This window comes from Tubulanus polymorphus, chromosome 9, assembly GCF_964204645.1.
Source record: "Tubulanus polymorphus chromosome 9, tnTubPoly1.2, whole genome shotgun sequence".
NCBI lineage: Eukaryota > Metazoa > Nemertea > Palaeonemertea > Tubulaniformes > Tubulanidae > Tubulanus > Tubulanus polymorphus.
Window position 1 is genome coordinate 4679896 of NC_134033.1, and position 16492 is coordinate 4696387.

The 16492-nt window shown below is 39.1% G+C and overlaps 2 protein-coding genes across 2 annotated transcripts; one reads left to right on the plus strand and one right to left on the minus strand.

Moving 5' to 3' along the window:
- The first annotated feature begins 2140 nt into the window (after positions 1–2140).
- Positions 2141–3175, plus strand: LOC141911256 (mu-type opioid receptor-like). The gene has a single exon (XM_074802244.1). It carries the CDS (start codon positions 2141–2143, stop codon positions 3173–3175), a length of 1035 nt encoding a protein of 344 aa, XP_074658345.1.
- A 7311-nt stretch (positions 3176–10486) lies between these two features.
- LOC141911257 (uncharacterized) lies at positions 10487–13084 on the minus strand. The gene has a single exon (XM_074802245.1). The coding sequence runs from the start codon at positions 13082–13084 to the stop codon at positions 10487–10489; it is 2598 nt and encodes an 865-aa protein (XP_074658346.1).
- Positions 13085–16492: the final 3408 nt, after the last annotated feature.

A 16492-nucleotide genomic window follows, 5' to 3' on the forward strand; every position in this document is an offset into this window, starting at 1 on the left:
CGGCGTCGGAGGCGACAGCAACGACACACAAGATATAATAACGCCGATCCAACCTCGACGATAACGACAAGCACAACCGCCACCCCACACACAAAAAAGTCCTTGTCAGGACTACTTTGATTTCCAAGAAAGAGACAGTGTTACCACATCTCGCCTCACCTCGCTTTTTGCTTCAGTTTTTCCTCAAGTTTTTAAACAAAAATTTTTACCTCAGTGAGTTTGTAGAGCTTTAATTTAAAGACCGACCAGATTCATATACACAATAGTTTTATTTCATATTAATATAGAGAAATAAGGGGAGCAAACCCTATGCACGGATACAGACTCCATTATTTGTAGCGTGAAACCTGGTGAATGGGATCCGCCTAACCGGGAATTTTTGGGTCATATGAGCGATGAATTGTTAGATAAATACGGTGATGGGGCGTATATTTCAGAATATGTTTCGGCTGGACCCAAAAAGTATGCTCATTTTGTCCTAGAGATAATACATTTTCGACTGAATGTAAAGTTAAGGGGGATAAATTTGAATTTTCGAAATAAACAAATTGTTAACTTGGTAGATATCATTTTCGGTGAAAATTACGACCATCTTTATATAATAAATCCCGACAAAATTAATAGAAAAATCAAGGAATGCTAAATTTACAATGAAGACGAACGCAAAAAAAATATCGCGCCGTTTAAACTAAACGAGCTTTTGACCCCGCAGATCGGTATAACACGCTTCCGTATGGCTATTAATATAGCAGATAACGTCGTGTATATGATGATTTATTTGTACCATTTATTCTACTTATTGCGTATTGATTATGTATTTTATCTTATTTATTCAATGTATTCTAAATAAAAACGAAAGAATAACCAAAACGTTAGTTTTTTTTATCTCTTAATCTGTGGTTTCCTTGTCACGATATCTTTTGCCCGTACTCGTGATTTACGGAAAAGAAAGCGCCACCTAGGATTCAACTTCACCCCAACTCCCCTCTACACACACACGCACAGGATCTCGTAATAGTGGCGCCATCTTGGAATTAATTGTACCGATAGATAAATTTGGATTTAACACCGCCAATAATTGAATGTGGATTTGATTTAGTTTGATTTGTATTCAACGGAAAAATTGAATATTTCCCGCCAAAAAATTGAATTTGAATTTTCCTACTAGAAGATTTTTAAATTTGAATTTCTCGCCAAAAATTTAACTTTTTTTTCCCACCATTTTAACGGTACCTTCCGGTCACCATTTTGGATGTCGTTACTTCCGGTATGACGTCACTTCTAGTCGGTTGTGCCAAGGAAATGTCATAACAAGGTACGTACTGTACTATAACTGCCAGATATTTCGATTTAGAAATCAAACTCGACTGCATTATGTTGTTCGATATTTTCTGGAGTTAATCCATAGCCTGGACTCAAAAGCCCTAACGCAAATTCTTTTTCGGGCCATCGTTCCAATTTACCATTCCCGGCACATGAAATAATTCGCCACAAAAGGAAACGGCTCTCCAACATTGCAGAAACATGGGGCCATTAAACGAGGCCATGAAAAGATGCATTTCGGTCAAAATACTTAATTGTGCAAGTTCACTGCTTTGACCGTTAGAAAACTGCGAAACCGTTTATCATTTGGTTTACAGTTAAAACCTATCAGTATAGAACCCTACAACCAAGAAATAAGCGGTTTCTTTAGGAGATATGGTGATATTCCCTTGTAATTATGAGATTTCGATTTTCTACAGGGGAGGATAAATTATGACCGACCCTCACTATATTCTCACATCTCGAATTTGTAAGTTTTTTCAAAGCTTTTGTGATCTGTACAGAGCGCATACGGATAAAGGAATTTCACACATCAGTATTTTATATGAATGCGCGCTGTTTTTGAAGTACGCTGTTTTGCTGAGCATAGCGTATTGGTATAGAAAATTATACCTCTAGGTGTGAGGATGATAACAAACTAGGAATGGGTGCCAATAGACGTCGAGCGAAGAGAATTGGTAGAGGATTATACGCTCAATGTAAACGCACGAAGGCAAAGCAACTGTAGACCATAAGATGTAGGCCTACAACATAACTCATGCGCGGCATCGTTCTGAATTTATCTTTCTTGTTGCGAAGAAAACTACGATACACCGCGATGGTAAATGAAACGGTCATATGTTGCGGAAAATCATGTGACGGTGCTGAAGGTACGTACACGTACGCTACCATAATGACAATGATTTGTGCGATTCTTTACATCATTGGTGGAATCGCCAACAGTCTCGCCTTCGTAGTTCTCCGCTTGATGAAAATTCGAGGAAGCAGTATTCTGTATTTGGAGGTGCTTGCTATTGCCGATATGATAAATTGTCTAACTGCGGGAATGTTTGGGCGTGGTTTGCTGATTCTTTCTGAGGATTATCCGTTCGAATATGTTCGGTATAATCGCATTTATCAACTGTATTTTCGTCGCCTTTATCTTTACGTTGATTTCATATTCCAGATGACTATGACTACAAGTCCGTGGCTACTTTTCGCATTAAGTATTGACCGCTATATAGCGATTAGGTTTCCTCTTTCTGCCATACAGATATGTACAACTCAAAATGCGTTACGTGTTTCGATATCCATTTGGATTCTCACTTTTATCTTCGAGATACCGACGTTATGGGACAAGGAGACTTATGCAGTGGCGCCCAACCATCCATGCGCATACGTTTATCTTAGAAATTTACTCCTTCTAAACAAACAATATGCCATGTATTACGACTTTTTATTTGCTAAAGTTCTGCTTTTATTTGTTCCAGGTATCATCGTTTTAGCGTGTAACGCTCATATGTATTTATTGGTGCAGGATGCCGCTCGTATGCGACGGAAACTTCAACAAATCGACGATGATGATAAATCGAATTCTACCGATAGTAAACAAGGCCGACAAATAACAATGACAATACTAGTTTTAAACATAATATTTACGGTTGAATACATGATGAGTGTTATAAACACGTTTTTGCCAGCGCTTCTGCCGGAAGACGGTAGCAAGACTTGGTATCGGCCGTATCATTCCAAACAGTTATTACACGCTATCAATTCGATGATAAATCTATTCGTATATTTGGGTATCCGAAAAGGTTTTGGAAAAACGCTTGTCTGGTTTATGAGCTGTCATCGACTAGGAAAAGTAATGTAGAACAATAACGCAAATATCGAAGAGAATGAATATTTAAACTAGAGACCCAGGGGTCTTGTAAAGTCCGAGATCTTCATGTGGTTTACCCGTTGCCAACTAGAATCTTTATTCAATCAGCATTTTACGTTCATCTCGTCTTATTATTTACGCTGTAGCCACTGAAAACTATCAATTAAGTTCACGATTATTCTGTATTCAGCGCTAATGCTGAGAGACTCGGGAGTGCTCCGGACACAACTACACAGTGAACTATAGAACTTTTGGAATTCGGATAAGGCCGGAGCATTCTTTGTAGTTCAGACAGTCGCTATTCTTTACCGTAAAAAAACAGCGTAAATTAATTGGCCAGCTGAGATTTCCGCCCCGATTATACCACTCGAATTTACTGAGCACGGGAGCTTCAATCACAGTCGCAAGAAATATTGATGACAAAGTTGAAGTTTAATGATATATTCCACAAAACAAACGAGGCATTTTGATGAATAGATTTTATGTTCTTTGGAAAAAACATCATTTAAACACAGGAATATCGGCGCACCAGGTAGCGTGCATCCACTATTTTCCGCAGTGATAACATCACACGCAGTATACGCCCGAGATCCGTATTTTGAGCAACGATGAGAAGTGATCTTAAGTAATTAAAGATGGCATTAAGTGTCATCAATATTGAACCCGTCATTTTTATGCCCCCATGTTAGGAATCGTTGGAGCCCGGCTATCTTGTATTTAGTTTGCAACACTGATGATTTTGATATTTTTAATACTTGGTGCACGGCGAGAGTTGATTGCATTGTCAGCAAAAACGTGTTAACCGTTAACCATTATGTATCAATTACGTCTAGTAATAGACAACGCTTCCCACGGAGCAGACTAGTGTTTTACCGCGTGCACACAGATGTGCATCAACAGACCCACGACTTTAAAAGTTCGTAACCACTATAATCTATGGGATAATATATACCCATGGGAATAATATAGAATCCAGGAACATCGGACTCGGGGAATAAATAGAACCCCTTTATCTAGGTTTCCCCTGGGGGAACATAGAACCCGTGGGAAATATAGAACCCGGGGAACATAGGTATGGATCGTATTATTTTCAAGTTTCGTCATCTTGCAAGTAAATCCAGTCACAATCTGTCCCTGGATTAATCCGTAAAGAATAAACAATCTCTTAATCAATTATTTTGAATAACACAGATAACTGATGAGTAATACTTGTTTTGCTTTTTTCCTGAAGCTGTCGTTCGTTGCGCAATAAACGAAGAAATTTACTGATGAATCAAAAGCACTGAGCAGAATTCCAACTTTGCTCAGGACCATTAGTTCATCTCCGGATAAACTGTGGCGTATTCCTAACTCGATTCTGAAGAAATGTAACAATCGCTCTACAGATGCCGGAATTTCGAACACAAAGTACAATAACACAATCAAGAGAACCATTTTTAATATTTTCAATTCAGCGGATGTGTTTTTACTTTTCTCACTGATCGCCGCTAAGTTAAATTGTTTCTTCTCATCTATTTTTCTAAATATCATGACTCCGAACAAAGTTAGATTTAACATTATTAGAATAATGAACGGTAAGAGTACCGTCATGAAGATGTAGGTAATGAATGTGAAGTAATACCCATAATCATACCGATAATGAAAAGGTGTTCGAGTTGTTTGGCCACCAAAGGCTCCCAATGTAAATACACCTGGAACACAAGGATCGGTCGTCCTTCCGGGTAAACGTAGTGGAAAATAATGCGGCCAATGACAAACTGCTGAGAAAAACGCGTTGAAAAATGATAAGAATATTATTTGTTTTTTGTTCCAGAATCTTCTAAAATACAGCGGACTCGCGACGACCAAAAGTCTCTCAAAACTTACTATCACAACCGCCCAGTTTCTAGCAGTTTGAAATGTAAAGAACAGCGGCATCGCCCATGTAATGATTTCGTGTCCAAAATACCAATCATCATAGTGCATAAGCAGGTTAGTTTTAGTGGTTCTGCTGAAATCGATGATAATAAGACGAAATGGGTAAAGTACGAATACTGACAACAGAAATAGTATTTCAAACCAGGCAAGAATTATAATAGTTTGATAAGTGGTACGACCGATCTTTCTGAATACTACAATAGAAACAGAGTTCAGTATCACTCCCAGAACTGAAACCGACGAATATCCGAAACGGTACAGATTGACACTGAACACATGGTTCCATCGTGTAGGTGGATGTACACAGTGAGGAGACTCAGCCGTCGTCGATGTGAATTGTGATGTAAAATTCATATTTCAATAGCAGTAATCAGCTGGCTGTTTAATAGCGAGAGACACGCAGCCTCCCGTTATCTATACTCGTGTCATACATAACCTGCAATCATCTGCACGACTGTATCGTATCGCTCATCTCCATCATGCAGTGCCAGAAATTACTTGCTGAAATACGTTTTATTCGATATCTCCGATGGAATATGTTTTTTGCGAAAATAGCGGAACTCTATAAAACTACCAGAACAAGTCGTGGCTTTCCTCGACTGTTTGATAGGACAGTAATATTACTAGAGTTTGGAAAAGAAGGCGTAACTAGGTCATAACTAGGTGTCTAATGAAGACGGGACATGCATTTAGAAAAAGGGGACAATATATTCTGTTTTTATTTCATTTTTCAAATCGAGAAGCCATGTGGTGACCCGACGTCCGGCGTCATTTGGCACACTGTGAACAATATACTTCGGTCAAAATATGTGCAAGAGTTGAACGCGGATATTTCCGACATATCTTCCGACGAATATTTTTCCGAGATAATTCGGTCTTCAACGAAAGTGACACAGGTTAATGGGATCGGCAGATCCCGACACAAGTAGGATATTTCCTGCGCTCGATTGCTGTTGTAAAGCGATTTACATCGGATATAATCGAATATGAGCGGTTGTGTCCGACCAGTAACGATCGGGATTATTCAAATCCGAATTTTGCCATTCCATGGCGTAGGCGTTTTCCGATTATCGCAGGGAAATTCCGATAAAAACCATTGGATATCTCAGAATGTTTGTCTCAAATAACCTGTTAAGTCAACATTTTCCAAAACAATGTCAATGTTGACCTGTAACAGGCTATCTGATTGCAACAGACATCCCGAGACTAAAAAGGAAAATATCTGCAACATATGTTATCAATGGGAAATCCGCGTGCAATAGATAAGCAAACGGATGAAGAGAAAGGTGAAAATGGTTAGATCAAAAATATCATCGGACCTTCCTGACCTGACCTTATCAGCCCTATGGGCGACAATTCCTTTCAAGGAGTCAAGAACGATATTGCCGCTAGATTTCCGGGCCTGTAGTCAGCCATGTCTTCGGAGGGTGGATTGTCACTGAATTGATCGACCTTTTATTTCTATGAAAGTTGAACCATTTGTAAGGTTAATTCCCACGTAAATTCCGGGTCCTGTGAGAACTTACGTAAACAATTTTCTTTTCCAAATTGATAGAAGCAAATTGATAGGTAGTTTCACAACTTCTAGAATATTTGGGCTGAAGTTTTTCTTCTTTAACCAACAATTTTGCCACCGATCAATTAAGTTTGTAAGCGTGCGCATATTATATAAACGAAAAAAAAACAACGAAAGAAAAGTTTTAGTAAATGAGTAAATTCAGTTGATGCCCGATACTCCGTTACTTGTCTGAAGCAATTCATGTAAATCAAAACTTATCAAACTGTCTCGTCGTCGCTCTCTTGAACTGACCCGTTCCAACAACTGTTGTTAGCCAAGGCGAAGATAGAACCGTTTGTCCAGTTTCTCGACTAATTTGTGTCACTAATTTTCTGTCGCAGTCTCCTGCCTGACTAACTTGTGACTGACCTTGAACTCGTGGATATAGGTGCTGCAGGTGACCTGATCAGAAAGCTGAGTTTTAGAGTGACCTGAAATATGTGTTTAAAGACGTAAGTTTTAGTATAGTATGTTCATAAGTACAACATAAAACATTATAAGATTCGTAGAAGAAATAATAAGGCCGCGCAAAAAGATGACGACGGTCGAAGGATTTTATTTTTAACTCCCTTTTAACCCTTTCAGTTCTGACTAATTAATACCCTATAGTGCTGGAGATAATTTGAAATTTTTTAGAAATTCCACCCTATTCTGTAGAATAACGGGAATACCACTATTGTGCGTCTACACCGCGGTGCGGTGTATCGTTAGTTACTAGTATTTTACTATGTTTGACAGGTGTTGTCATTTTTCAAGATAGATAATTATTAATTATATCAATACACCGCAGTGTGGTGTACTAGCAAAATCTATCACTGATTTATACACCATAGGGTTATCCCTTCTCTATGATAAGATAATTCGAATTTTCTTGCAAAGTTTATGGATTCAATGTTGTAACTTTGTTGGCGAATTCTTTGTAGATTTTGTAATTGATACCGTGTCAAAGAATCTGCCTTCGTCCGATATCAACCCACTCGAACCAGTTACAACCACAGCGTCTGAAACTCACTGCGGTTTGAAATGTGTTTTGAATCGTGAATGTGATTTGTTCGTCATCAAACGACAAAATAACATCGTCAAATGTCGTTTATATAATACAGATCTGATTGCCGTTGGTCAATGGCAACAAGCCACTGATGAAGTTATCTATAAAGATGAGTCTAGATTCAGACACATCACATAAGTCTAATAACGCATTTTGCTGATTGATTAACCGTGAAAGCTTCGATGTTAGCAAATCACGATAATTCAATATATGTCAATAATATAATGGAAATTATAGCGTTATCAAACGTAACATTTATTCAAATAGACAAAGCCAGGTTGCGACCAACTCGAGAGAGAAATACGTAACGCAATGTATTTTGATATTCTTATTCGATTCTTAATGAAGGATTCATTTTGTTGTCAATCTTTTTAATCTAGTGGCTTTTAATCTTTACTCTTTAAAACGATACTTTAATTCTTCAATAAACTCCATAACATGTTTGAATCGAGTCTGTCGCGTGGGACGAAGCTATATCGGATATATACGCCTGTGAATTCGTGAAAAATCCAAAGCCAGAATGCGTAATGTCTATTAATCTACGTCTGGGATCGTTTTTGGATATCGTTCGAACACATACCTCAGTTCGGTCTTTAATACGACCAGTGAAACAGTGCAGGGTAAATAAACCATGGTTTTTTATATCCATTCTACAATACAGCATTGTTTAGATTAATTAAAGGCTTATCAGATGTAACATACAGAGAACACGTAGATGCGGTCTCACCTGACGCGGCACTGGCATGAGTACAGGCCCGATATACAAGTCACTGCGGAGGGTTCATCAGACAATGATGATCGTAGATTAATTGCCTACGTTTTATGATTTTCTGCAGAAGTAAATGAACAGGACCAAACAAAAAAACAAATTACTGATTTTGTACTTAAATATTCAAAAAGAGTAAATTATATTTCTATATAATTGAAAGATATTGTCTTGCTATATTCAAATTAAAGGAGAGAGTAGTTCACTATACACATAGAGAACCATTTGACAATGTTATTTACCATTTTCCGAGATATGGGTTCATGAAATAAATCTTGCGGGGCAGTATGATATACAGCTTCCGTGGTACATTGAACTTACCTATGTCTCAACATGCGTCGCACGTGTATTATATAAAAAGTCACAAAATTCTTTCTCCAGGCTACAGTGCGTAATTGGAGTCTGATCGTTGTAAAGCAGATGGTGGACTCGTGAAAAAAGTCATATTATTATAATATAACTTATAACTAATATTATTTAGTTTGTTTACGCAGCGATTGTATTCATTCTCAATTCTCGCATTAAGTTTCAAATGTACTGATTTAAAAAACCGTTTCAATAAATGGTTATTAAAATCTGATGATTTCTGTGATATTTTGGCCATGCATCATTTTCCCTCGTTGGGTTGTCTCAAGTTACCCCGGTTACTTTGCCACAATTCTACAAATTTCACCATACTGCTTCTGGACGGTATTTAAAGGTAAATGGTGTTGTTTCTCATAGACATATTAAATTGTAATTTTACTATCCTGCTTTAGTTTATGCAAATTATCTAATATGGCGTATGGCGTATGTCTTAACCCTACTACCTTTCCGACTTCTGTAATTTCTATTTATGATTCATAGATTTATGCTCGATCGTTATCGTTGTACCGCAAGACATAGCACAAGGGGATTTTTTAGCATATTGAAAATATCTATTTCATTCAATTCATTTCATTTCAATTTAAGACATCGACAAAATGGGGTTCCGGTATAAACACATTATTCGAAAATGGAATCTTAATGTTAACACTGATCGATACCCTGTTCATTCATTTCTTGCGCTTCTGCCATTCTGTCTCCCTTCATGGTCGTTGTGTGGCACGTAGGGGTTGAGGTCCGGAGGGAAAAAACCTGTCCCAGGCATATCAGCAAGAAGACTTGTAGAATAAGCACGGATTAACAGTTTATTTAACATCAGTTTACATGTAGTAAATTTATATGAAACGCCGGAACTATCGAAAATGTGACTGGCAACTAGCAACTAGTAATAACTATAGTTGAAGAAAGGGAACCCACATTTATCAAACAGTGATTCACGATCAAGATTGACATAGGAGGAGAAAATATCCTTTCATCACGATACAGAATTATAGCTCATTTGCTGTTTATTATCATGCATTACAACTTCGTGTTATTTTGAAGTAAATAGTCAAGCCATTCGTATCTTGTTTATCAATCCCACAATAACCGCTTTTCTGTTTGCAAAAAAAGCGTCATGGCGCATTCGGGTGGCTTGAGGAGTAATAGGTAAGGCGGATACGGGCGGCGTGCGTGCTTAAGTTGTAAGATTGGCTGTAGAACTAAGTTGGTCTTAGACTGGTCTTAAGTATAAGCCATGACTTTGCAACCGGCCCCTGATATACCACCATACCCGCTATACCGCCAAAATCGCTCTGCACCGATGTTGGCGGTATATCGGGATTAACTATTAGATATCTATATCTATTTGAATACGTTATATATATCAATAGGAATATATATTTGATTATAACACTGAAAACCGGGAAAGACTACGTCTATTATGATATATCTATATTTGACCACGATGAATAAACGACTACACTGTATCAATTTGTTTCGAAGCTCTTTATCGGAGCGATATACTGCTCAACTTCTGCCGACGACAGAGACCCGTAAACCCACTAACCAGTGACGTCAGTCGTTTGTGTCTTGTTGCAAGACATTACTGACGTCACGTCGCAGTCGACCTGAACCCACCTACTGTATCTGATTCTCGATTATTTTCGCTTATTCGCTCGCTATTTTGGAGGCTTTAGAGGTTTGACCCAGTTTGAATTCCGCTCGACACATATCGAACACTCGTTTGTTGACGATAAAAGCCAAGAAAACCAGACAACCTTGAGACGAGTTCAACAAATTGAAGAAATACCAAAGATATTCGTTATTTACGAACGACGCTACGAACCCGACCACCCACGTGACCCCGGTCACTAGAGCCATCCGGTAGAAAATGAATGTGGTCGTCCTCTTCTGTTCGGCGTTAGATGAAGAAGTGGACACCGCGGAAAATGAACGTTGAATGCGGCAAACTGTAGCTACGAATAGAATTATACTGACCAGATCGATAATACCGATCGGTAGAACGAACGCCATCAATAGGGCGAAACTGGAACTAAACCAACAAGTCACGGGGCTTCCGTAAACCGCACCGGAGTACTGAGTGGTATCGGTGTTGTGTAGGACGACACAGGGTCCGACAATGAGGAATGGAGAAAGCCAAACTGATAGTAGATAGTACAGTAACGTCTTAGGAGAATCGACCAGTTTACGAATCGTGGAAAATGTAAGGAACATGTGAATAGAAACAGCGGCCATAGAAGCGAAAACAACTATCCAAATATAGTGTTTAACAGCGGCCATCGACACGCATAGTAATCGATTATCAACGCCGACCAGGCTGGAAATATGAAGAGTTTGAGCCACGGCGAGAGTTATACAGAGATTGATGATGAGTTTACCGGGTAGAGTTCGCAGATCGGGAATATTCAAATAGATTACGACCGTTATCACGAGACTGACGAAGGACAGACAGCTACAGGTGAAGGTTATCAGAAAATCGTGATCGGAAAATAACGAACTGACCGTTATTTTGAATTTCGAATCGTTTTCTCGTCTGCAAACCATGACTCCTGTACTAGAATACACTCGCACGCAGTCGGTGATTTTAGTGGAACATTTACTAGATTTTACTGTTTTCATTTTCCCGTCGACGCTGGTAATTTGAAAAATTTTGTAATATTTGAAAGACGTGTTGGACTGGGCTAGAAATAAGCTACTTCCGGTTTGGGTCATATCATTTGATACGTCTGTCTCTGCATCGATGACGTCACAGTGAGTATTCTTAGTCAAACTCGTAGTCGACAACTCGTAACCGGAAATGGTCACCAGACTGCCATCTTTACCAAATTGACACGTGATCATCGCCTCGTATTCGCCCAAGATTGATTCCATAGTGACGTCACCGATAATCCCTTCGTGATTGGTCAGCGTGAACTGACGTCTGTAGGAAGATGAATCGTTGAGTAAAGATGATAAACTTCCTATTTCTGTAATCTTTGATTTATCGACATCACCGCAGCCGTTCACTTTGAAATACAACACGTCATACTTGAATGTGTCCATACCTAATCGCTGAGTTTCGTTAAACCTGATAGAAAAAGAGAAATAAACGCCTACAGATATGCTAGGCCATTCGTTCTCAACAAGCCGGCAGACGGCGTTGTCTTCGCCGGTATCAAGAAGTCGGTAACCCCGTAAACAGCCGTATCCGCGACATCTACGCGTCTCCTGGTCGAATATTTCGTTCGTTTCCGAGCAGAGAAAGTCTTTCGGCGCCCACGAGATGACGGGCATTCCCGCAGTTCGAAATTCTACGCCGTTCGCGAGACTGAAATCGAGTAAGATGTTCAAACCGAATGTTTTTTGGCCGGTTTGACCATAGTTACAAACTAAGGTCGTTTCGTTTAAAACGCTGTCACTCAGTTCACATTTCATACAGTAATAATTACGGTATGTTTTCACCCGTCCACCGATTACAGCTGATATCGGGTTAAAAACCCGTCCGCATTTAGACCTTAGGTCTTGATCTACTGACTCGTCGCAGTGTGACCTCAGGGGTAGGTTACTGCGCACGCACGGCTGTAATACCATTCGAACTCTCCTTTGATGCTCGTAGGATAAACGACAATCTTCGGGCAGCCGAACTTTCGCGGCATCGTCGCTTAAAGACTTGTTGCGCACGCTCGTGATGACGTCATCTATTTGTGTGGTGTTAGTGCACTGCAGTACGAGACTAGCCGGTTTGTATTGAGTGTCGTTGAACCCATGACACATTGCGCAATACATATTCTTAAACGGAATCCAGTCAGCGATGTAGACGGGAATCGTCGTAGCTAAATTACTGGACGGCGATTCGCAATAGCGACGCACGTCTGAATTCAAGTCGAAATCACTCGGGCACCGACTGATCGCTATAAAACCCTTTGACTGATACGTCTCGATTCCGATTCCGTATATACAGTCGGTCCATTGAACTTGTCGCGTCATTTTGTTTCGTCTCAATTCGTCCGCGTCGCTTCTTATGACGCACTTTCCAATCAGGTCACAACAGTTGTTAAACATTCCGCAAGTACATAAATCAGACAAACAACCCGTGACTGGACAAACTCGAACTAAGTCTCCATGTTCATCTATTTTCCTTGATGCCACTTTGTAATCTCCGATCAATTGGTTGTTTTTGATGTCGCCGCTTCCGGGAATTTTACGGCCAGGCATCCCACGTGAGTTAACCGTTATTCCAGATTCAGGGAACCGTCTACTCGGCATTCCAGATTCGGGAAATCGTTGGGAGGCGATGAAATGATCTGAAATGATTAGGCAGCATTTAGTTTTCTTTCGATAAACTACTTAAACGGACCCTCTTTTTCTCCCTGCCCCTTGCCACTTCAGCCGCGATGACACAAGCGTTTTTCGTTCGGAAAAAAAAACTTGAGCGAATTTGCCAAATCTTACTTAAAATTCAAAGAAATTACAATTCCTCAAACCCGTGATAAAGGACTTGAGCCGCGAATATCAGGCTTCTTAGTAAATGTAAGGGTTCCCGTGTGGATGTTTCTATTAATCGCAAGAAGCTGCAAGCCTCAGAATCCACACCAAAAATGACCTTTTTTTGGGCACGAGAAACGTTGCAAGACGACAATCTTGTGCCATGTGGATACAATTTTTCTGATGGCAAATAATACGTAACATAGGCCTACATGTGAAACATGAAGGTTAGATAGTACAAGTCAAAGTTCAACTTCAGATTTATTTTAACGGAAAGCACACGACAGGCTAAACACAGATATTAAGAGAAAAAAAAAGAAACAAACTATTTTAAATTTACATTTTCCAACAAGCACAACTATAAAAAGAGAGAAAAAGAGTCTATGAGGGCCAAGCAAAAATATTTCGAGGTTAGTTCCGAGTTTGCAACTGGGAATAAACTAGTTTTCTCAGTTAAAAGCGATTTTTGGAGGTTAATTCCGAGTTTGTAAGTCGGAATAAACTAAATCACACATTTAATTGAGAAAACTAGTTTATTCCGAGTTACAAAGTCAGAACTAACCTCGAAAATTGCATTTAACCGAGAGAAACCAGAGAAGAGTAAAAAAGACAATGAAGATCATCAGGAGGTTGAGAATGTAAGTGATTTGGGAACAGTTGTTAAAGTAAAAGGTTATCGCAGAGGATGGGAATTTGATTAACTGGAATTGAGAATTTAATTTCATTTTGCGCGATTGCAAGGGTGTTATGTTATTTCACTTAACTGGGGATGAACGTAAATACATCTTCCACAATTGAATAACGACAAATTATGACAAGTCAAAGTTGTCACATGAGGTGTGGCCTATTGCACTGTGATATACACCAATGTGTTAGACATACACCTATGTGTTAGATGATTTATGAAATAATAATGCATGAAATTGAAAGGTTCAATTAAAACCTAGGTTCAATTAAAACCTAGACCCTTCGGAACGCCCTGATCTCCGTGAGAAAATGCACAGATTCCCTGATTTTCCGGCAGGGAATTTGAAATCCTGAATTCCCCGATTTCCCTAGATCCGCAGGAATCCCTGTTACCAATCACGCGATCCTTCAATACCTCGTAAAGTGGTTTTTCAGAACGATTTGCATTCAAAAGATTACAACAAGATTACAAGCGAAATATCGATCTCAGGAACGATCAAACAAACAAATATAAAACTTTGAGCCTTCAAAAAGAACTAGGTTTTCTCTGTTTTAAAGATAATTTTTCAGAAAAAAAATTTTTCTTGATATTTCGTTCGTAATTTTAGATCAAGCGACTTGCAAAAAAGTTATAGTTTTAGTTTCTCCCGCGTTGGTTCAATTCATCACAATAATTTACCCCTTTTAGATTTTTCTTAACATTTTCTTATCATTCGTTTCTCCCATTTGTATAATGAAACGCCTCAAATACAAAATCCTTTATTTTTCAATCCTTTCCCTGAATTCCTTCGGTGTTTTAAAAATCGGGAATTTAATCAATCAAGAAATCAAAAGAACGCAACGTTTCGATCTCGCCCTAGAGATCATCACCAGGCGTTCTGACACCTGGCGATGATCTCTAGCTAGGGCGAGATCGAAACGTTGTCTTCTTCTAATTATTTGTTTAGATAAATTCCCGATTTTTAAAACACTTTCCACCTGTACATAGAGGGTTTTTATCGCACTATTTTGTAACACAGTGTGAAAAAGGCTGATATATGCGAATCTCTAAATCGTAAACTTTCCCCGCAAGAAACTAACGAAATAGTGTTTGACCTACCGGTGCAGACGATCAGTAGAAGAAATCGATTTACGAAGGATTGGCGCGACATCTCAAAACCGATGCAGAAATAACACAACTCGATTGGCAACTCGTTAATGAGATCGAGTAGTACGACTTTTGCCCTTTTATACGGTTAGATATCGTAACCTGTAATTATCTTTACAGATATGACAGGCTGTTCGCGAGGCATAATAACAGCAATATCCAGTATGATGATGAGAATAATAATAATATGTGTCTTTTATAGCGCTAAATCTAGCTCGGAGCGCTTTACATTTTTTCGTATTAATACTTCAACCATGATTTTAATACCCTCACATATATCAGTAATCTCTCCCTGGGGAGCAATAGCCGGAGTCATCTATCAGGCCAGATACCCATTTTCTCCTGGGTGGACAGTGGCAATGAGAATAAGTGTCTTGCCCGAAGACACTGCGGTAATGTACGGGGTTCGAAACCACGACCTGGCTTCCCTGATCAGCCGAACGCTCTAACCGCTCCGCGCTCCACACCGAGGCGTGGATATAGAAGTCCATCATATCGAGTGCCCATACTTTAATTTTCGAATACCATCGAGCTAGGGCTCTGGACGTATCGGCCCCACTCCGCGCGGTGGCGCCACCCCATGGGATTTACGTGAAGCAGCAGAACACAAACACGGCCATTCTCTCAATTTTCAATGATAGAAATCGTGTGTGTATTTCAATTATTTCGGCTGTTAGGGTTTTAAGGCACAATATAAAATGATGATGTGATATGGCGATGTTAATTAATGATAATTCCGCAGTGAAGCTAGTCACGAACGGTTCCGATTGAGTGTACAGCTGCCAAAAACACTGAAATGTGCGTAGTTGCGTAACTATTTGCAGTGAATTGCAGACGAAACATGAAGCCTTAACGGCCGTTTAAAAAAAAATTATACCAATCGCAATTGTAAAATAAAAATGAGATAGAACAAGGCCTTCCCAAATAAAAAGGGAATTTCTTTTTAGTTCCCTTTTTAGTCCTAATTCCTGCAATATGAATATAAACACAGAATACACTTCTGCAGCCAAAAACAACTGAATCGCGAAGACTATAGAGTGAAAATGTCATTTATCAGTTCACATATGAAGTGGATATATCAGATATTCAACCAGTCCCCAGTAAATGATATCATCACAAGACGAATTCTGGGAACAGTTTGCAATAGATTCAATTAAACTTTTATCACTGAAATCAAAAATAATTCAAACTATTTGCAATAGACTATCAACTAATGACTAATCACGTGTCCAAATTGATTCAAGTTGAGAGCAGTTTCACTGTGGTAGAATGCGGAACATTTTTAACAGAATTTCTGGGCAGATCAATTTCACGATCTAGCATTAAAACGTCAAACAATATTGACTTGAAGCTAA

Bases quoted from the DNA above. Each gene is read 5' to 3' on its own strand.
- LOC141911256 (XM_074802244.1), top strand. From the start codon at position 2,141: ATGGTAAATGAAACGGTCATATGTTGCGGAAAATCATGTGACGGTGCT.
- LOC141911257 (XM_074802245.1), bottom strand. From the start codon at position 13,084: ATGCCGAGTAGACGGTTCCCTGAATCTGGAATAACGGTTAACTCACGT.